We start from the raw sequence: 21,952 nt of genomic DNA, 5'->3' as shown, positions 1-21,952 counted from the left end.
CTACCATTTGGGAAGTGGTACCACAGCATAAAAGCCAGGACCAACAGGCTCCAGGACAGCTTCTTCCACCAGGCCATCAGACTGATTAATTCACGCTGATACAATTGTATTTCTATGTTATATTGACTGTCCTGTTTACATACTATTTATTATAAATTGCTATAAATTGCACATTTAGACAGAGACGTAACGTAAAGATTCTTTCTCCTCATGTATGTGAAGGCTGTAAGTAATAAAGTCAATTTGATTCAATAATTGTTGCAGTTACAGAGAAAGTGCAGTGCTGATAGACGGCAAGGCAGCCAGATTGTGAGGTCAGGCGTCCATCTTATCATCGTGGGGAATATTCGGTTCGGGTTACAGTTCAAAGTACATAGAGATTCATTTTCTTGTGGGCACTCACAGTGGAACAAAGAAACACAATAGAATCAATGGAAAACTACACACAGAGGCTCACAACCAATGTGCAAAAGAAGACAAACTGAGCAAATCTGTGTGTATGTATGGATTTAACTCTAGCCTCATCACCGTACAATTCACAATGACCTATCAGTCTTTAGACTGTGGAAGGAAACAGGAGCATCCGGAGAAACTCACGCGGTCACGGGGAGAACGCACAAACAGGCAGCAGCGGGGAAAGAAAGTAAATAAATAATGCTGAGATCACACGTTGTGGAGTCCCGGAAAGCGAGTGCATGGGATGTGGAATCAGTTCGGAGTGCCTTTCATCGGGGTCTCCCTCACCCCATCCAGGACATTCGCATTGTCAAGGGCCCCTCCCACCCATGCCACAGTCCCACTGACCCCTCCTACCGCCAGGCCGAAGGAACAGGGATTGCTAGGGTGGCTAACAGATTTATCCCCCAGGCCGTGAGAACTCTGCTACCACACCGAACACATTACTTACGACAGCGTCAATAGCATTATACTGTTGTATATTTAACTATATGCACCTTACTGTCGATTGCAGAATATTTTTTATCTGTTAATAGTATTTTGCCTGCTGAGTGATACATGCACTGTGCCTTGCACCGTGGCCCCAGAGGAGCGATATTTTGTTTAGCTCTGTACCCCTGACTGGTTGAATGACAAACTTGAACTTGGGGTGAGTGGAGTTCAGGAGCCTGATGGTCGCAGTTGCTGTGGGACCTAAGGCTCCTGTGCTTCCAGCAAGCTATCTAACGAGGCAGTGTCTGAGAGCACATTCCTCCCCTCTCCTCTGCGGTACTGACACCCACTGTCTCTTTCAGCTCTTGCAGGGTCAGTATTACATGTCTGTCAAGGCTCTCTACACGGTGGGGTACAGCACCTCCCTGGTCTCCCTGGCCATCGCTATGATCGTACTCTGCCGCTTCAGGTAAGAGCTTTCTCCGCTAGGCTCCCCCCGCGGCTTGAGGGTGGAAGTTTTATAGTACCGGCGATCGTGGTCGGGGTTCTATCTCCATAAGGAGTTCGTACTTCCCCGCCGTGACTGCGCGGGCCCTCTCCGTCAGCGCGGCAGCAGTGTGCCGGTTAGCGCAACGACACGACAGCTGAGGGCGTTCCAGAGTTCAGAGTTCAATTCCGGCACCGTCTGGAAGGAGTTTGTCGGTTCTCCCCGTGAAATGCGTGTTTCCTCCTGGTGCTCCAGTTCCCCCCCCCCCCCCCCCCCGCCCCAAAGCCCAAAGACGTTGATTGGTCATTGTAAATTGCCCTGTGATTGGCCTAGTGTTAATTAGGTGCGTTACTGGGCAGCACAGCGCGGTTCGTTGGGCTGGAAGAGCCAGTTCCACACTGTTATCTCTAAATAACTAACATCCAAAGACATATGGTTAGGGTTAGTAAGTTGTGGGCATGCTCTGATGGGGACAGAAACATGGTGGCACTTGTGGGCTGCCCCAGCACACCCTCGGACTGTGTTGGTTGTTGGTGTAAACGCCACATTTCACTGTTTCAATGTACATGTCACAAATAAAGCCAACCTTTATCTTTAACTCTTCACCGCCCAGCTTCTGTCATTGGTTACCCTGAGCATCAATCTTGGCAATGTCCCTCCTTCCCCACACCTACACCAATCAGAAATTAAGCTACTCTGTCCTTGGCCAATAGGATAATTGTGGACAGACTGTGCCCATGCTGAATAATTCTTTCACCAGTAAACAAGGCCCTGCAGAAAAATGTGGAACAACAACTATATTTATGCTGAGTTTATCTGACCTGTAGTGTTACAAACAGCAATATCCAGGCAATCTGACTTTAAACTTGAAGTTCTTCAAATAACTCCAGGAGCATTTACTTTACAATAGATGTTCACCAGAGGCCATCTTCAGATTGCTGGGGAGATGCAGGAAATGGGAGCAGGCTTCTCCTCTGACAGGGGATTGGGAATGTGGGCTTACTGTAAAGGGTTGACTTATCAGACTATAAGATATAGAAGTAGAAGTGGGTCATTCAGGAATATTGTGTCCCGTTCTGGGTGTTCCATTCCAGGAAGGATGTGGAAGCTTTGGAGAAGGTGCAGAGGAGGTTCACCAGGACGCTGCCTGGATTTGAGTGTATGAACTATAAGGAGAGGTTGGACAAAGTTTTCTCTGGAGAGGCAGAGGCTGACGGGGGGATCTGATAGGGGTTTATAAGATTATGAGAGGCAGAGATAAAGTTGGGATGCAGATGGAGATGCCTCTCTATCAAAGGAGGTGTAAGGTGCTCCTTCTCTCCGCTAGCCTGCAGGTTACCCTGGGCAAGGTGTAGCACCTGCTTCCCGATCAGGGTCATGTGAAGCCACGGGAGCAGGTGGTGCATGGTCAAATGAGCAGCTGGCACCAGGCAGACAATCTCTGAAGGCAATTGATAACGGCTGGGATCACCCCTCTTATAAAGACACTGCCCAGAAGAAGGCAATGGCAAACCACTTCTGTAGAAAACTTTACCAAGAACATTCACGATGCAGATGGAAGGCCTTGATGCTCATGTCATGTGACATGGCACATGATGATGATGATGTCATATGATACGGCTCATAATGATGATGGAGAGTCAGGATAGTTTTCCCAGTCAGACTCTGAATCAGTTATTTTCTCTGGCACGTTTTGTGAAATTCGCTGGTTTGTGTGAGTACCTACAATACAACCAAACGAGTTCTATAAAAATAAATAAATCTATAGTGCGAAAGAGGAAGATGAAATGGTGTTCGTCAGTTTACAAACTGTTCAGAAATCTGATGGCAGAGGGCAAGGGGGGTACAGGTTAAACACAGGCAAACAGGACCAGTTTAGTTGCACAGCTCAGTCAGTACGGGCATGTTGGGCCAAAGGGCCTGTCCCCTTGCTGTATGAATGTGTGAGCCACACCAATCGTCACCTCTGATATGGAGGGGGGTGGGGGTCTACTGCACAAGACCAAATCAAGCTGCAGAAGGTTGTAAATCTAGTCAGCTCCATCTTGGGTACCAGCCTACAAAGTACCCAGGACATCTTCAGGGAGCCGTGTCTCAGAAAGGCAGCGTCCATTATTAAGGACCTCCAGCACCCAGGACATGCCCTTTTCTCATCGTTACCATCAGAAGGAGGTACAGGAGCCTGAAGGCACACACTCAGTGATTCAGAAACAGCTTCTTCCCCTCTGCCATCCGATTCCTAAATGGACATTGAAGCTTTGGACACTACCTCACTCTTTTTTAATATACAAAATCTCTGTTTTTGCAGGGTTTTTAAATCTATTCAATATATATAATTGATTTACTTGTTTGTTTATTATTTTCTCTCTGCTAGATTGAACTGCTGCTGCTAAGTTAACAAATCTCACGTCACCTGCCGGTGATAATAAACCTGATTCTGAGTCTGACGATCCCATTGTAAACATTCCCACACCTGAGCTGGTCAGCATTATGCTTTGTGGGCAGTTCTGGTCACCTACCGTACCTGCAGGGAAGATCTCAATAAGCTTGGGGGAATGCAGAGAAAATCTACAAGGATATTGCCAGGACATGTTGATGTGAGCTCTAGAGAAAAGTGGAATAGGTTAGGACTTTATTCCTTGGAGCACAGGTGAATGAGGGGAGAGTTGATTGTGATATACTAAATTATAAGGGGTATGGATAGGGTAAATGCAAATCTGTTTTTTAGGTCGGGTCAGACTAGTACTATAGGTCATAGGGTGAGGGTGAAAGGTGAAATGCTAAGGTGGGGGGAACCTTCTCCACTCTCAGGGTTATGGGAGTGTGGAACGAGCTGCCAGTGAAAGTTGTGGATGTGAGTTCAATTTCAACATTTAAGAGAAGTTTGGATAAGTAAAAGTTCAAAATTCAAACTAAATTTTATTATCAAAGTACATATATGTCACCATAATCAACCCTGGGATTTATTTTCCTGTGGGCATACTCAGCAAACCTATCGGATAGTAACTTTAACAGATCAGTGAAAGATCAACCGGAGAGCAGAAGACAACAAACTCTGCAAATGCAAATAGAAATAGATAGCGATAAATAATGAGAGCATGAAATAACAGGCTAACGAGCTGTAAAGTGAGATCATTGGTTGTTTGAACATGGGCAAGTGAGTGTAGTCATCCTCTTTGTTGAGGAGCCTGATGGCTGAGGGGTAGTAACTGTTCCTGAACCTTGAGGTGTGAGTCCTCAGGCTCCTGTACCTTCTTGATGGCAGCGGTGAGAAAAAAGCCTGGCCTGGGTGGTGGGGATCTTTGATCTTTGCTTTTCTATGACAGCGTTTCATGTAGATGTGTTTAATGGTTTAGAGGGCTTTATCTGTGATGCACTGGGCTATATCCACTACCTTTTGTAGGATTTTCCATTCAAAGGCATTGGTGTTCCCATACCAGACGGTGTCAATGGATAGGAGGGGATTGAGAGCTATGGTCCGGGTATGGGACAATGAGACTAGGCAGAGTAACAGTTTAGCACAAACTAGATGGGCCAAAAGGCTTGTTTCTGTGCTCCATGACTCTACGCTTGGAACCTGAAAAGCAGAAAATTCCATTCACCCATTCATCTGGAGGCTAGCTCTTAACCCCCTGCACACTTACACAAACCGTGCAAAATCCGCCTTTATTTCCTTACACTTGGGACGTTATTAGCGCCCGTTTTGAGGAGGATCCAGACGTGGTCTGGGATCTGTCGTGTATGAATGCAAACCATTGCCAGCCTAAAGCAGCAAGCAGGGGCGCCCTCCGCTGGTGTACCCTGGAACTTCAGCAGAAGGTCCAAATGCCTGAATGGCTTTAAATCGAAATTCAAAGATCAAACTTATTATTAAAATACATATATGTCACCATATGTTACCCAGAAATTCGTTTTCCTGCGGGCATTTATAGTTGATACAAAGAGGTGCAATGGAATCAATGAAAATTGCACACAAAAACAAACTAAAATTATTAACAAATAAATAAGTAATAAATAATATTAAGAACATGAGTTATAGAGTCCTTGAAACTTGGAAGCACATTAAGGAAACAAGTAAATTAGTTTACTTTTGTCACATGTACTGAGGTTACTGGTCAGTGCATTGAGGAGAACACAGTAACAGAATGCAGAATATTAGTTACATAGAATGTACAGAGTAGGCAGACAATGAGGTTCAAGGTCATAATGAGGCAGACTGTGAGGTCAAGAATCCAACTTATCGTATATAGGAACCGTTCAGCAGTGGGAAAGAAGCTGTCATTGAGCCTAGGGGATGTGATTTCAGGCTCTTGTGTTTTCTGCCAGATGGGAGAGCAAAGACCCACCCAGGCAACACTCCCCCTTCACTGCCTCCATCGGGCAGGAGGTACAGGAGCCTCAGGACTCACACCACCGGGTTCAAAAACTGTTACTACCCCTCATTCACTCATTTATGGGCTCCTTCAGCTTGTTATTTCACGCTGGTTATTTATTTATATCTGCATTTCACAGTTTGTGTCCACTGATCGTGCCTACAGTAACTGATCTGTAGATTTGCCAAGTAGGTCCACAGATGAAGGACTTCAGGGTTGTGTGTGGTGACGTGGATGTACTGTGATAATAAATTTTACTTTGAACTTTGAGAAGAGAGAACACCCTGGGTGGCTGGTGTCTTTGATTAAGATGGCTGCTTTACTGAGACAGCGACACATTGCAGGGCAGGGCGTTTTCCTCCCTCCACATTGGCCATGGCTTTTGCATGGTAAAGTTGGGATACTGGGGGTTGATGTTTCTGAATGAGGGGGTGGGGAGAAGGATGGGAGGTGAAGGCTTGGGTGAGGCAACAAGGTGCCCGTCCCTTCCTTGTGATTGCTAAATGGGGTAGTATAGATTTTGGAGAAGTTCTACAGTCAATCTACCAGGTGTGCTGTAGGAAAGATCTTCATGCTCCCTCATGGCGTAGGGTAAGGTCTTTTAGCCCATTGAGTCAATGCTAGCCACCCATTCCCCCGCTGTAATTTCTCCTCACGTTCCCACCCCATGTACACATCGGAGTCAACTTCCATTGGCCAAGGAACCCACCAGCCCACATCTTTGTGATATAGGAGGGAACTGGGCCACCCGGAAAACACATAAGAGCCGAATTAGGCCATTCAGCCCATTAAGTGTATGCTACCATTCCATCATGGCTGATTTATTTTCCTTCTCAGCCTCATTATCCTGCCTTCTCTCCATGACATTTGATGCCCTGTCTAATCAAGAAGTTATCAGCTTCCAGTTTAAATATACCCAGTGATTTGACCTCATGATTTCAAAGTGTGGAAAGTAAATTTTATTATCAAAGTACATCTATGTCACCGTATAGAGCCCTGATTCATTATTGATTGTGGGCAATCACTGTAAACAGAAAAAGCACGATAGAGTCAATAAAATAGAACTCAGCAGAGATGAACAAGCAACTGCCATGCAAAAGAGCCAACTGTGCAAATACCAATGGAAAAGAAAAAAATAACAATAAATAACAAGAACAGGAGTTGTAGAGTCCTTAAAACTGAGTGCAAAAAGGTTGTGAAATCAGTTCAGTGTTGGGGTGAGTGAGCTTAACCCCTCTGGTTCTGATTGTATGGCCTGTGTCTGTGTCCGATTGGGGCAGGGGTCCATGGCGGAGAGTGAAGGTCGAGTGTGTGTCTGAGTGGGATGGGGACGGAGAGTGAAGGTTGGGTGTGTGTCTGAGTGGGATGGGGACGGAGAGTGAAGGTTGAGTGTGTGTCTGAGTGGGGAGGGGTCGGAGAGTGAAGGTTGAGTGTGTGTCTGAGTGGGGAGGGGTCGGAGAGTGAAGGTTGAGTGTGTGTCTGAGTGGGATGGGGACGGAGAGTGAAGGTTGAGTGTGTGTCTGAGTGGGGAGGGGTCGGAGAGTGAAGGTTGAGTGTGTGTCTGAGTGGGGAGGGGTCGGAGAGTGAAGGTTGAGTGTGTGTCTGAGTGGGGAGGGGTCGGAGAGTGAAGGTTGGGTGTGTGTCTGAGTGGGGAGGGTCGGAGAGTGACGGTTGAGTGTGTGTCCGATTGGGGAGATGTCGGAGAGTGAAGGTTGGGTGTGTGTCTGAGTGGGGAGGGGTCGGAGAGTGAAGGTTGAGTGTGTGTCTGAGTGGGGAGGGGTCGGAGAGTGAAGGTCGAGTGTGTGACTGAGTGGGGAGGGGTCGGAGAGTGAAGGTCGGGTGTGTGTCTGAGTGGGGAGGGGTCGGAGAGTGAAGGTCGGGTGTGTGTCTGAGTGTGGAGGGGTCGGAGAGTGAAGGTTGAGTGTGTGTCTGAGTGGGGAGGGGACGGAGAGTGAAGGTTGAGTGTGTGTCTGAGTGGGGAGGGGTCGGAGAGTGAAGGTTGAGTGTGTGTCTGAGTGGGGAGGGGACGGAGAGTGAAGGTTGAGTGTGTGTCTGAGTGGGGAGGGGTCGGAGAGTGAAGGTCGAGTGTGTGTCTGAGTGGGGAGGGGTCGGAGAGTGAAGGTTGAGTGTGTGTCTGAGTGGGGAGGGGTCGGAGAGTGAAGGTTGAGTGTGTGTCTGAGTGGGGAGGGGTCGGAGAGTGAAGGTTGGGTGTGTGTCTGAGTGGGGAGGGTCGGAGAGTGACGGTTGAGTGTGTGTCCGATTGGGGAGATGTCGGAGAGTGAAGGTTGGGTGTGTGTCTGAGTGGGGAGGGGTCGGAGAGTGAAGGTTGAGTGTGTGTCTGAGTGGGGAGGGGTCGGAGAGTGAAGGTCGAGTGTGTGACTGAGTGGGGAGGGGTCGGAGAGTGAAGGTCGGGTGTGTGTCTGAGTGGGGAGGGGTCGGAGAGTGAAGGTTGAGTGTGTGTCTGAGTGGGATGGGGACGGAGAGTGAAGGTTGAGTGTGTGTCTGAGTGGGGAGGGGTCGGAGAGTGAAGGTTGAGTGTGTGTCTGAGTGGGGAGGGGTCGGAGAGTGAAGGTTGAGTGTGTGTCTGAGTGGGGAGGGGTCGGAGAGTGAAGGTTGGGTGTGTGTCTGAGTGGGGAGGGTCGGAGAGTGACGGTTGAGTGTGTGTCCGATTGGGGAGATGTCGGAGAGTGAAGGTTGGGTGTGTGTCTGAGTGGGGAGGGGTCGGAGAGTGAAGGTTGAGTGTGTGTCTGAGTGGGGAGGGGTCGGAGAGTGAAGGTCGAGTGTGTGTCTGAGTGGGGAGGGGACGGAGAGTGAAGGTTGAGTGTGTGTCTGAGTGGGGAGGGGTCGGAGAGTGAAGGTTGAGTGTGTGTCTGAGTGGGGAGGGGACGGAGAGTGAAGGTTGAGTGTGTGTCTGAGTGGGGAGGGGTCGGAGAGTGAAGGTCGAGTGTGTGTCTGAGTGGGGAGGGGTCGGAGAGTGAAGGTTGAGTGTGTGTCTGAGTGGGGAGGGGTCGGAGAGTGAAGGTCGAGTGTGTGTCTGAGTGGGGAGGGGTCGGAGAGTGAAGGTCGAGTGTGTGTCTGAGTGGGGAGGGGTCGGAGAGTGAAGGTTGAGTGTGTGTCTGAGTGGGGAGGGGACGGAGAGTGAAGGTTGAGTGTGTGTCTGAGTGGGGAGGGGTCGGAGAGTGAAGGTCGGGTGTGTGTCTGAGTGGGGAGGGGTCGGAGAGTGAAGGTTGAGTGTGTGTCTGAGTGGGGAGGGGTCGGAGAGTGAAGGTTGAGTGTGTGTCTGAGTGGGGAGGGGTCGGAGAGTGAAGGTTGGGTGTGTGTCTGAGTGGGGGAGGGGTCGGAGAGTGAAGGTTGAGTGTGTGTCTGAGTGGGGAGGGGTCGGAGAGTGAAGGTCGGGTGTGTGTCTGAGTGGGGAGGGGTCGGAGAGTGAAGGTCGGGTGTGTGTCTGAGTGGGGAGGGGTCGGAGAGTGAAGGTTGAGTGTGTGTCTGAGTGGGGAGGGGTCGGAGAGTGAAGGTTGGGTGTGTGTCTGAGTGGGGAGGGGTCGGAGAGTGAAGGTTGAGTGTGTGTCTGAGTGGGGAGGGGTCGGAGAGTGAAGGTTGGGTGTGTGTCTGAGTGGGGAGGGGTCGGAGAGTGAAGGTTGAGTGTGTGTCTGAGTGGGGAGGGGACGGAGAGTGACGGTTGAGTGTGTGTCTGAGTGGGGAGGGGTCGGAGAGTGAAGGTTGGGTGTGTGTCTGAGTGGGGAGGGGTCGGAGAGTGAAGGTTGGGTGTGTGTCTGAGTGGGGAGGGGTCGGAGAGTGAAGGTTGAGTGTGTGTCTGAGTGGGGAGGGGTCGGAGAGTGAAGGTTGGGTGTGTGTCTGAGTGGGGAGGGTCGGAGAGTGACGGTTGAGTGTGTGTCCGATTGGGGAGATGTCGGAGAGTGAAGGTTGGGTGTGTGTCTGAGTGGGGAGGGGTCGGAGAGTGAAGGTTGAGTGTGTGTCTGAGTGGGGAGGGGTCGGAGAGTGAAGGTCGAGTGTGTGACTGAGTGGGGAGGGGTCGGAGAGTGAAGGTCGGGTGTGTGTCTGAGTGGGGAGGGGTCGGAGAGTGAAGGTCGGGTGTGTGTCTGAGTGTGGAGGGGTCGGAGAGTGAAGGTTGAGTGTGTGTCTGAGTGGGGAGGGGACGGAGAGTGAAGGTTGAGTGTGTGTCTGAGTGGGGAGGGGTCGGAGAGTGAAGGTTGAGTGTGTGTCTGAGTGGGGAGGGGTCGGAGAGTGAAGGTTGAGTGTGTGTCTGAGTGGGGAGGGGACGGAGAGTGAAGGTTGAGTGTGTGTCTGAGTGGGGAGGGGTCGGAGAGTGAAGGTCGAGTGTGTGTCTGAGTGGGGAGGGGTCGGAGAGTGAAGGTTGGGTGTGTGTCTGAGTGGGGAGGGGTCGGAGAGTGAAGGTTGAGTGTGTGTCTGAGTGGGGAGGGGTCGGAGAGTGAAGGTTGAGTGTGTGTCTGAGTGGGGAGGGGTCGGAGAGTGAAGGTTGGGTGTGTGTCTGAGTGGGGAGGGGTCGGAGAGTGAAGGTTGAGTGTGTGTCTGAGTGGGGAGGGGACGGAGAGTGAAGGTTGAGTGTGTGTCTGAGTGGGGAGGGGTCGGAGAGTGAAGGTTGAGTGTGTGTCTGAGTGGGGAGGGGTCGGAGAGTGAAGGTTGAGTGTGTGTCTGAGTGGGGAGGGGACGGAGAGTGAAGGTTGAGTGTGTGTCTGAGTGGGGAGGGGTCGGAGAGTGAAGGTCGAGTGTGTGTCTGAGTGGGGAGGGGTCGGAGAGTGAAGGTTGAGTGTGTGTCTGAGTGGGGAGGGGACGGAGAGTGAAGGTCGGGTGTGTGTCTGAGTGGGGAGGGGTCGGAGAGTGAAGGTCGGGTGTGTGTCTGAGTGGGGAGGGGTCGGAGAGTGAAGGTTGAGTGTGTGTCTGAGTGGGGAGGGGTCGGAGAGTGAAGGTTGGGTGTGTGTCTGAGTGGGGAGGGGTCGGAGAGTGAAGGTTGAGTGTGTGTCTGAGTGGGGAGGGGTCGGAGAGTGAAGGTTGAGTGTGTGTCTGAGTGGGGAGGGGACGGAGAGTGAAGGTTGAGTGTGTGTCTGAGCGGGGAGGGGTCGGAGAATGAAGGTCGGGTGTGTGTCTGAGTGGGGAGGGGTCGGAGAGTGAAGGTTGAGTGTGTGTCTGAGTGGGGAGGGGTCGGAGAGTGAAGGTTGGGTGTGTGTCTGAGTGGGGAGGGGTCGGAGAGTGAAGGTTGGGTGTGTGTCTGAGTGGGGAGGGGTCGGAGAGTGAAGGTTGGGTGTGTGTCTGAGTGGGGAGGGGTCGGAGAGTGAAGGTTGAGTGTGTGTCCGATTGGGGAGGGGACGGAGAGTGAAGGTTGAGTGTGTGTCTGAGTGGGGAGGGGTCGGAGAGTGAAGGTTGAGTGTGTGTCTGAGTGGGGAGGGGTCGGAGAGTGACGGTTGAGTGTGTGTCCGATTGGGGAGATGTCGGAGAGTGAAGGTTGGGTGTGTGTCTGAGTGGGGAGGGGTCGGAGAGTGAAGGTTGAGTGTGTGTCCGATTGGGGAGGGGACGGAGAGTGAAGGTTGAGTGTGTGTCTGAGTGGGGAGGGGTCGGAGAGTGAAGGTTGAGTGTGTGTCTGAGTGGGGAGGGGTCGGAGAGTGAAGGTTGAGTGTGTGTCTGAGTGGGGAGGGGTCGGAGAGTGAAGGTTGAGTGTGTGTCTGAGTGGGGAGGGGTCGGAGAGTGAAGGTCGAGTGTGTGTCTGAGTGGGGAGGGGTCGGAGAGTGAAGGTCGGGTGTGTGTCTGAGTGGGGAGGGGACGGAGAGTGAAGGTTGAGTGTGTGTCTGAGTGGGGAGGGGTCGGAGAGTGAAGGTCGGGTGTGTGTCTGAGTGGGGAGGGGACGGAGAGTGAAGGTTGAGTGTGTGTCTGAGTGGGGAGGGGTCGGAGAGTGAAGGTCGGGTGTGTGTCTGAGTGGGGAGGGGTCGGAGAGTGAAGGTCGGGTGTGTGTCTGAGTGGGGAGGGGACGGAGAGTGAAGGTTGAGTGTGTGTCTGAGTGGGGAGGGGTCGGAGAGTGAAGGTCGGGTGTGTGTCTGAGTGGGGAGGGGTCGGAGAGTGAAGGTTGAGTGTGTGTCTGAGTGGGGAGGGGTCGGAGAGTGAAGGTCGAGTGTGTGTCTGAGTGGGGAGGGGTCGGAGAGTGAAGGTCGGGTGTGTGTCTGAGTGGGGAGGGGACGGAGAGTGAAGGTTGAGTGTGTGTCTGAGTGGGGAGGGGTCGGAGAGTGAAGGTCGGGTGTGTGTCTGAGTGGGGAGGGGTCGGAGAGTGAAGGTCGGGTGTGTGTCTGAGTGGGGAGGGGTCGGAGAGTGAAGGTCGGGTGTGTGTCTGAGTGTGGAGGGGTCGGAGAGTGAAGGTTGAGTGTGTGTCTGAGTGGGGAGGGGACGGAGAGTGAAGGTTGAGTGTGTGTCTGAGTGGGGAGGGGTCGGAGAGTGAAGGTTGAGTGTGTGTCTGAGTGGGGAGGGGACGGAGAGTGAAGGTTGAGTGTGTGTCTGAGTGGGGAGGGGTCGGAGAGTGAAGGTTGAGTGTGTGTCTGAGTGGGGAGGGGTCGGAGAGTGAAGGTTGAGTGTGTGTCTGAGTGGGGAGGGGACGGAGAGTGAAGGTCGGGTGTGTGTCTGAGTGGGGAGGGGTCGGAGAGTGAAGGTCTTGTGTGTGTCTGAGTGGGGAGGGGTCGGAGAGTGAAGGTTGAGTGTGTGTCTGAGTGGGGAGGGGTCGGAGAGTGAAGGTTGAGTGTGTGTCTGAGTGGGGAGGGGTTGGAGAGTGACGGTTGAGTGTGTGTCCGATTGGGGAGATGTCGGAGAGTGAAGGTTGGGTGTGTGTCTGAGTGGGGAGGGGTCGGAGAGTGAAGGTTGGGTGTGTGTCTGAGTGGGGAGGGTCGGAGAGTGAAGGTTGAGTGTGTGTCCGATTGGGGAGGGGTCGGAGAGTGAAGGTTGGGTGTGTGTCCGATTGGGGAGATGTCGGAGAGTGAAGGTTGGGTGTGTGTCTGAGTGGGGAGGGGTCGGAGAGTGAAGGTCGGGTGTGTGTCTGAGTGGGGAGGGGTCGGAGAGTGAAGGTTGGGTGTGTGTCTGAGTGGGGAGGGGACGGAGAGTGAAGGTTGAGTGTGTGTCTGAGTGGGGAGGGGTCGGAGAGTGACGGTTGAGTGTGTGTCCGATTGGGGAGATGTCGGAGAGTGAAGGTTGGGTGTGTGTCTGAGTGGGGAGGGGTCGGAGAGTGAAGGTTGGGTGTGTGTCTGAGTGGGGAGGGGTCGGAGAGTGAAGGTTGAGTGTGTGTCTGAGTGGGGAGATGTCGGAGAGTGAAGGTTGGGTGTGTGTCTGAGTGGGGAGGGGTCGGAGAGTGAAGGTTGGGTGTGTGTCTGAGTGGGGAGGGTCGGAGAGTGAAGGTTGAGTGTGTGTCCGATTGGGGAGGGGTCGGAGAGTGAAGGTTGGGTGTGTGTCCGATTGGGGAGGGGTCGGAGAGTGAAGGTTGGGTGTGTGTCTGAGTGGGGAGGGTCGGAGAGTGACGGTTGAGTGTGTGTCCGATTGGGGAGGGGTCGGAGAGTGAAGGTTGGGTGTGTGTCTGAGTGGGGAGGGGTCGGAGAGTGAAGGTCGGGTGTGAGTCTGAGTGGGGAGGGGTCGGAGAGTGAAGGTTGAGTGTGTGTCTGAGTGGGGAGGGGTCGGTGAGTGAAGGTTGGGTGTGTGTCTGAGTGGGGAGGGGTCGGAGAGTGAAGGTTGAGTGTGTGTCCGATTGGGGAGGGGTCGGAGAGTGAAGGTTGGGTGTGTGTCTGAGTGGGGAGGGGTCGGAGAGTGAAGGTTGAGTGTGTGTCCGATTGGGGAGATGTCGGAGAGTGAAGGTTGGGTGTGTGTCTGAGTGGGGAGGGGTCGGAGAGTGAAGGTTGGGTGTGTGTCTGAGTGGGGAGGGGTCGGAGAGTGAAGGTTGAGTGTGTGTCTGAGTGGGGAGGGGTCGGAGAGTGAAGGTTGAGTGTGTGTCTGAGTGGGGAGGGGTTAGAAGAGGTTGTAGGGGATGGGGCAGAGGGAACCACTTAGCACAGGGAGGATGAAAGGAACTCCTTCCCAGCCTCAGTAACTGCTCTCTCTTGCAGGAAGCTTCATTGCACCCGGAACTACATCCACATGAACCTCTTTGTCTCCTTCATCCTACGAGCCATTTCCGTCTTCATCAAGGACGCCATCCTGTACTCGGAGAGCGAGGGAAGCCACTGCTCCGTCTCCACGGTCAGTCCACAGGGCGGGGTGGTGGGGAGTGGAGAGGGCTCTTGTTTCTGACGGTGGGAGGGACATTGGAACCCAGATGGAGACTGAGTTGGGATTGTTGGGGGGGTGGGGAGTGGAGAGGGCTCTTGTTTCTGACGGTGGGAGAGACATTGGAACCCAGATGGAGACTGAGTTGGGATTGTTGGGGTGGTGGGGAGTGGAGAGGGCTCTTGTTTCTGACGGTGGGAGAGACATTGGAACCCAGATGGAGACTGAGTTGGGGTTGTTGGGGGGGTGGGGGTGGTGGGGAGTGGAGAGGGCTCTTGTTTCTGACAGTGGGAGGGACATTGGAACCCAGATGGAAACTGAGTTGGGATTGTTGGGGGGTGGGGGTGGTGGGGAGTGGAGAGGGCTCTTGTTTCTGACAGTGGGAGGGACATTGGAACCCAGATGGAGACTGAGTTGGGATTGTTGGGGGGGTGGGGTGGTGGGGAGTGGAGAGGGCTCTTGTTTCTGACAGTGGGAGGGACATTGGAACCCAGATGGAGACTGAGTTTGGATTGTTGGGGGGGTGGGGGCGGGGAGTGGAGAGGGCTCTTGTTTCTGACAGTGGGAGGGACATTGGAACCCAGATGGAGACTGAGTTGGGATTGTTGGGGGGGGGGTGGTGGGGAGTGGAGAGGGCTCTTGTTTCTGACAGTGGGAGGGACATTGGAACCCAGATGGAGACTGAGTTGGGATTGTTGGGGGGTGGGGGGGGTGGATGCAGAAGGAACCCCATATCTAATGAGGAGTTCTATTCAGTTTTCTGATGTGAGCATCACGGGAGAGTCCCCACTCATTACCCGTTCCTGACTGCCCTTTGCAAGGCTGCTGTCTTGAACTGCTATGGTTCTTCTTGTGAGGGAGCTCACATGATCATAGTCATAGAACAGAACCATAGAGAAACAGGCCCTTTGGCCCATCCAGTCCATGCCAGCCTGGTCTCCTGCTTAGGCCCATCAACCTGCACCCAGACCATACACCTCAAACCCTTCCCATTCATCTCTTAAACGTCACAATTGATCCCACATCCACCACTTACGCTGGCAGCTCATTCCACACTCTCACCACCCTCTGAGTGAAGAAGTTTCCCCTCATCTTCCCCTTAAATATTTCACCTTTCACCCTTAACACAAGAACATAAGAAATAGGAGCAGGAGTCGGCCACCTGGCCCATTGAGCCTGCCCCGCCATTCAATAAGATCATGGCTGATCTGGCCATGGACTCATCTCCACTTACCTGCCTTTTCCCCATAACCGTCAATTTCCACACACACACTCACTCACTCTCACACACACACACACACACACACACACACACACACACACGCACACTCACTCACACACGCACACTCACACACACACACACTCACTCACACACACACACTCACACACACACACACACACACACACACACACACTCACTCACTCACACACACACACTCACACACACTCACTCTCACACACTCACACACACACACTCACACTCACTCACACACACTCACTCACACACACACACTCACTCTCACACACACTCTCTCTCTTCCTCTCCAGGCTGAGACACCTTTGTCAGGATTATCTTCAAATTCGTTTTCTTGCAGGCATTTATAGGAAAATAAAAAAATACTGGAGAATTTATGAAAAACTGTACGCAAAGACTGACAATACAGCCACAGTGTGTGACCAGAATCTATGGTCCAACTGTTGTTCATTTCAATGATCTCCGTTATCTCACCCTGCATTTTCCCCAGCAGTGATGAGAGGGATAAAAGGTCAATCCCACTCTATTTTGTTTTCTCTCTCTCCCCCTCCTCTTCCCCCTCCCTCTGTCCCCCTCTCTCTCTCTGTCTCTCACTCGCTCCCTCATTCTGCTCTAATTTATGGGTGATGAAGACAGCCAGTTACCTTCCACAGCTCTGCTGAGCTCAGCCTTAGGGAATGCACAGCCACTCAGATTTATTGACTGAAGTCCACGGCACATTAGGAGGAAAGGTTACACTGATCTCAGAAAGGGTCATGGGTTGGCACAGCATTATGGGCTGAAACCGAGCTGTCGTGTTCCAGGTTGTACTAATAAACTATTTGCTTCCCTCCGGATCCCCCACAACAGGGGTAACTGGGTCCCAAACCCAAAGTCCACAGCACATTAACACACCCTGTGCTTCGCTCTAGATCCAGTGCAAGGCCATGATGGTCTTTTTCCATTACTGCGTGATGTCCAACTACTTCTGGCTGTTCATCGAGGGACTCTACCTCTTCACCCTGCTGGTCGAGACCTTCTTCCCTGAGCGCCGATATTTCTTCTGGTACATCCTCATCGGATGGGGTGAGTGTTCACATGAAACGGGATAAACACCGCCAGGCCCAACTCTCTCCACCCGTCAGCTGGGCCATTTCCCACTGGCGGCCAGAACGCAAGACCGCACCAAGCGTGCATGCAGCCGGTTGATCGACCTCGAGAGTGGGGCGAGGGCGAGGGCGAGTGCGCGTGCGGCCAATCGATCGCGCGGTGAATCGATCGGGTCCCTTTCTGTGCAGGCTTTTGAGTTCATCTCAATGGGTCTGGTTGGTCACTCCCGCGCTGTGAGTTGCCCCGCGTGTTCTGTTACTAACTTAACTGGGTAAAAACGTTTATCGCACTGCTCCATTGGCATTCTTGCACTGCGCGTGCATAACATTAGCCACAGTTTTATACGCTGCAGGAGCGCAAAACCTTCTGAAATAGTTTTTAATAAACTGTAGATTAGCAAGTGGGGTATAAGAGATCATCTCTGTCACAAAGTCTGCGGTCCAGTACGAGGGACTTTCCACGTTCGACTAATGGACACATTACAGAATCATCGTTCAAAGTTCACAGTAAACTTATTATCAAAGTACAGATATGTCACCACATACAACCCTGAGATTCATTGGCTGTGGGCATACTCAACAAATCTATGGAACAGTAACTACAACGGAATCAATAAAACACCACCCGACCAGGGCATTCAACTATCGTGCCAAAGACAAGAAATTGTGCAAATGCAAAAAGAAGAAACAATAATAATAAATAAATAAGAAATCAATATTGAGAACACGAGATGGAGAGTCCTTGAAATGAGTCCATAGGTTGTGGGAACGTTTCAGTGATGGGGCAAGTGAGGTTGAGTGAAGTTATCCCCCCCGGTTCAGGAGCCTGATGGTTGAGGGATAGTAACCGTTCCTGAAGCTGCTGGTGTGAGTCCTGAGGCTCCTGTGCCTTTTTCCTGATGGCAGCTGTGAGAAGGGGGCAGGACCCTAATGATGGCGTGTCATACAGTTCAGAAACAGGGCCTTCAATCCAACTGCTCCATGCTGACCAAAGCTTCTGTTTAAGCCAGTCCCATTTGCCCTGTTTTGGTCCTTATCCCTCTAAATCTATTTTGAGCAACACACACAAAATGCTGGAGGAACTCAGCAGGCCAGGCAGCTCTTGTGGAGTGAATCAACAGTTGACGTTTTGGACCGAGTCTGACCTGCTGAGACCCTCCGGCATTTAGTGTGTGTTGTCTCAGGAATTTACAGCCCTGAAGAAACCCTTGTCTTTATTCTTTCCTCTGACCATGTGGAATTACCTTTCCAGTGCTGTTAATGGTTAATGCACCTGCCCCAACCACTTCCCCTCACTGCTCATTGCATGTACTAACCACCCTCTGCATGAAGAGGCTGACCCTCAGGTTCCTTTCAAATTGCTCCCCTCTCACCTTAAACCTGCATCCTCTAACTCTTTTCCTGTGGGGAGAAGGTCTGTGTACATCGTCACTGTCCACGCCCCTCATGGATTAGTATGGTCACGAGCTGCAGAGAGTTGTAAGCTCAGTCACCTCCATCGTGGGCACTAGCCTCCCCAGCACCGAGGGCATCTTCAAAAGGCTGCATCCATCACCCAGGACCTGTCCTCTTCTTTTTGCTGCCATCAGAGAGGAGGTGCAGGAGCCTGAAGACACACACTCAATGTTTTAGGAACAGCTTCTTCCCCTCCACCATCAGATTTCTGAATGGACAATAAACCCATGAACATTACCTCACTATTTATTTCTCTTTTTTTCTCTCTTTGCACTACTTATTTAATTTTATTTGCACCTTATTGTAATTTATATTATTTTTAATGTATTGTACTGTACCACTCCCACAACACAACAGATTTCATGACATATGCTAGTGACATTAAACCCGATTCAGTTTCCACTCATTCACCTATCCCCCATGAATTAAGTCCCCACCTGCTCAGCCGCTCTCTCTTACTCATTCCCCTGAGTCCCGATAACATCCTATGATCTCATAATTACATTCTTAATTCTCAATTCTCCACAATGTTGACACAATTATACATCTCCCAACTTAGTAAACACAGGAGATTTTGCAGATTCTGGCAACACACGCAAAATATTAGAGGAATTCCCAGAGCAACACACACACACAATTTAACAATTCCTCTCATAATTTAAGTAGGTATAAACTTTCTCTTTAGTAATCAGGAGATCCAGACTTACATTTTTGTACTGTAAGCTGTGCTGGATGCTCATAATTTTACAGACTTCATAGGTCTCCCCCAGGCTCAGGTGAAGCGTTAAGTGTTGTTAATGTATCTGCCTCTCGTTGCATCTACTGACTGGGTGTAAAAGTTGCCCCTCGAGTTCCAGTCAAATCTTGCCCCACCCCTCACCCTGAATCTGTGCCCTCTAGTTCTTGATCTCACAGCCAGGGAAGGGAACTGTGTACATTCATCCTATCTGTTGTTCTCAGTGTGGGTACCATCTTGCCTTGCCAAAATTCCTCCATATCCTGTCGACCTCCTCTAATTCCCAAATGACAGGTTCTCCCTGACCTTTCACCTCTCGAACACTTTTCCACAATTCAAAATATTCAATACAGGAGATGGGATGTTATGTTGAAGTTGTATAAGGCATTGGTGAGGCCTAATTTGGAGTATTGAGTCCGGTTTTTGTCACCTACCTATAGGGAAAATGTAAGCAAGATTGAAAGAGCACAGAGAAAATTTACAAGGATGTAGCTGGGACTTGAAGACCTGAATTATGGGGAAGGGTTGAATAGGTTAGGACGTTATTCCTGGAGAGTAGGAGAATGAGGAGAGATTTGCTAGAGGTATGAACAGTTTTGAGGAGTATAGATAGGGTAAGTGCAAGCAGGCTTTTTCCACTGAGATTGGGTGAGACTAGAATGAGAGGTCATGGGTTAAGGGTGAAAGGTGAAATGTTTAAGGGGAACATGAGGGGGAGCTTCTTCACTCAGAGGGTGGTGAGAGTGTGGAATGAGCTGCCAGAGGAAGTGGTGGGTACAAGTTTGATTTCAACATTGAAGAGAATCTTGGATAGATACATGCTTAGGAGGGGTATGGAGGGCTATGGTGGGCTATGGTACCTGTGCGGGTCAATGGGACTATGCAGATTAATAGTTCAGCATGGACTAGATGGGCCAAAGGGCCTGTTTCTGTGCTATGGCACTCTATGACTGTGAGAGGAGTTGAAGCCTGGATCATATTTGAGGGCCTAGTGGCCTCCAATCACTCCTGGTTTGCTCTGTGCTAATGTAGATTCTGTTGGTTTTAAAACAGCATGGAACTCATTCACGGACCTTGTGTTTACCCGAGGGTTTTATTGTACTAAGTACAGTGCGAGCAGCACACACCAGGTAGCGACGGACGTACCATGGAGTAAGATTTGCACTTCCTGCCCTCCACCCAATCCCCCACCCCAGCGGGGGTGCTTAAAAGGGGTGAGATATACTGTGTTGACAGCTAAATGCTGCCAGAGGGCTGTTGTTATACGGACACCTGGCTATGGGGAACGCTGGAGGGCAAATATGGTGCAAGGCCACTCCTGAGGGAATGGATGCACTTCCCACCTGGCCTCTCCACAGAATGCTAGCCACATCTGCTTAAAGTTGATCACCCTACCTGAATTTTAAAAGGTAATTAAAGACTTTTAGTTAATTTCCCAAACTTGCATGTTAAGTAAATTGATTATAATTTTAACTTTGAACTAATAATTTAAATTATTATAATATTCCCCTTGCATTTAGTGTCATACAGCACATAAACAGGCCATTCAGGCCTGCTTGTGGACCAAGACGGCCACCTAAGGCTTCTCCATTTTCCCACACAAACCTTTCCTTTATATGTACCTGTCCAAGTACATTTTGAATGTTGTTGGTGTATCTCGCTCAACCAGCTCGTACCAAATACTGACCACCCTCTGGGTGAAAATGTTATCTCTCCGGTTGCTATCTCCCCTTTCACCGTAAACCCGTGACGTCTGCAAAACCCAGGAAAAGACTGCATGCATTTGCCCCTGATGCGATCACCCACACACGGCTCACTATAACTCAGTCCCCTGATTCCTGGAAACCTCCTCTGCACTCTTTCCTGTAGAAGGGCGCTCGGAATGGTGCGCAGTACCCCAAGTACAACTGCAAGGAAACACTCCCACCTCAGGACCAGCATCAGTTTCAAAAGGCCACCGAACACAAGAGCCCGTGGTATTACGGGAAAGATACCAGCATGGATAGAAGATTGACTGTCTGGAAGGAGGCAAAGAGTGGGAACAAAAAGAGGGCCTTTTCCAGTTGGCTGGTGACTAGCGGTGTTCCCCAGGGGTTGGTGTGGGGATTATTTTTTTATCATGTTACATGTCAATAATTTGGATGACATAATTGATGGCTTCGGGGCAAAGTTTGTGGATGATATGAAGATAGGTGGAGGGGCAGGTGGTGCTGCACAAGGACTGAGATAGATTGGGGAATGGCGAGGAAGTGGCAGATGGAATACAGTGTCAGGAAGTGTGTGGCCCATGCACTTTGGTAGGAGGAATAAAGGCACAGACTAAATGAGGAGAAGAATTCAGAAATCAGAGGTGCAAAGGGATTTGGGAGTCTTCATCCAGGATACCCTAAAAGTTAATTTGCAAGTTGTGTCAGCTTGTGTCAGGAAGGTAGATGTCACTTTAGCGTTCATTTCAAGAAGACTAGAATATAAAAGCAAGGATAATGCCGAGGCTTTATCAAGTATTGGTCATACTGTGTTTGGAGTATTGTGAGCAGTTTTGGATCTAGGAAAAGATGTGCTGGCATTGGAGAGGGTCCAGTAGGGGTTCATGAGAATGATTCGGGGTATGAGGAGCATTTGACGGCTCTGGGCCAGTACTCGCTAGAGTTTAGAAGAATGGTGGGGGGTGGGGTGCAGTGGTCTCATTGAAACTTACCGAATATTGGAAGGCCCAGATAGAGTGGATGTGGAATGCATGTTTTCCTATAGTGGGGGTGTCCAGGACCAGAGGGTACAGCCTCAGAATAGAGGGAAGTGTTATGTTTCATAACTCCAAAACGTAAAACTAGTTGAAAGGGAAGTGCGGAGCTGGTAGAGGTGTGTCTGCTTCGTTTGTTCTTTAAGTGAGGTGCACGCTTATGACGTGGCAGTGAAACGGTGTGGACCATTCTCCGACTTTTACCTATAACCCGTAGTGAATTATTTAAACAAACAAAGAATGCTTAATCCAGTAATATATTTACAATATTACTGATATATTGTAAATATTAAATTTCAAATATTAAATACACAACTCCAACTCAATATAGATTACAACTCAACTCAAATATGCAATGTATTTCTCTCTCTCTCTCTCTATCACACACAGAAACGCACACACACGCACACACACACACACACACACACACACACACACACACACACACACACACACACACACACACACACACACACACACACACACACACACACACACACACACACACACACACACACAGGTGCACATCACAGGTCCTGGTTATGCGACCGCTGACGCTGGACAGACAATCTCTGAAGAGTATTGATAATGGCTGGGGTCACCCGTCTTGTAAAGTCACTGCCCCAGAGGAAGGCAATGGCAAAGCACTTGTGTAAAAGAATTGC

General features: G+C 50.7%; 1 protein-coding gene across 9 annotated transcripts in view; it reads left to right on the top strand.

The window, feature by feature from the left end:
• Nucleotides 1–21,952, top strand: part of LOC140732414 (pituitary adenylate cyclase-activating polypeptide type I receptor-like) — a 546,399-nt gene that overhangs the window by 211,082 nt on the left and 313,365 nt on the right. For all 9 annotated transcript variants that reach the window (XM_073055037.1, XM_073055036.1, XM_073055034.1 and 6 more), the window contains 3 exons: nt 1,251–1,357; nt 13,854–13,986; nt 16,180–16,333. In XM_073055037.1, the coding sequence (XP_072911138.1) occupies nt 1,251–1,357; nt 13,854–13,986; nt 16,180–16,333 (394 nt within the window). The remainder of the gene's footprint in view (nt 1–1,250; nt 1,358–13,853; nt 13,987–16,179; nt 16,334–21,952) is intronic.

Source organism: Hemitrygon akajei, chromosome 8 (genome assembly GCF_048418815.1).
Source record: "Hemitrygon akajei chromosome 8, sHemAka1.3, whole genome shotgun sequence".
Lineage (NCBI taxonomy): Eukaryota > Metazoa > Chordata > Chondrichthyes > Myliobatiformes > Dasyatidae > Hemitrygon > Hemitrygon akajei.
The sequence above is the reverse complement of the archived record's forward strand: the minus strand, read 5'-3'. Positions and strand labels throughout refer to the sequence as shown.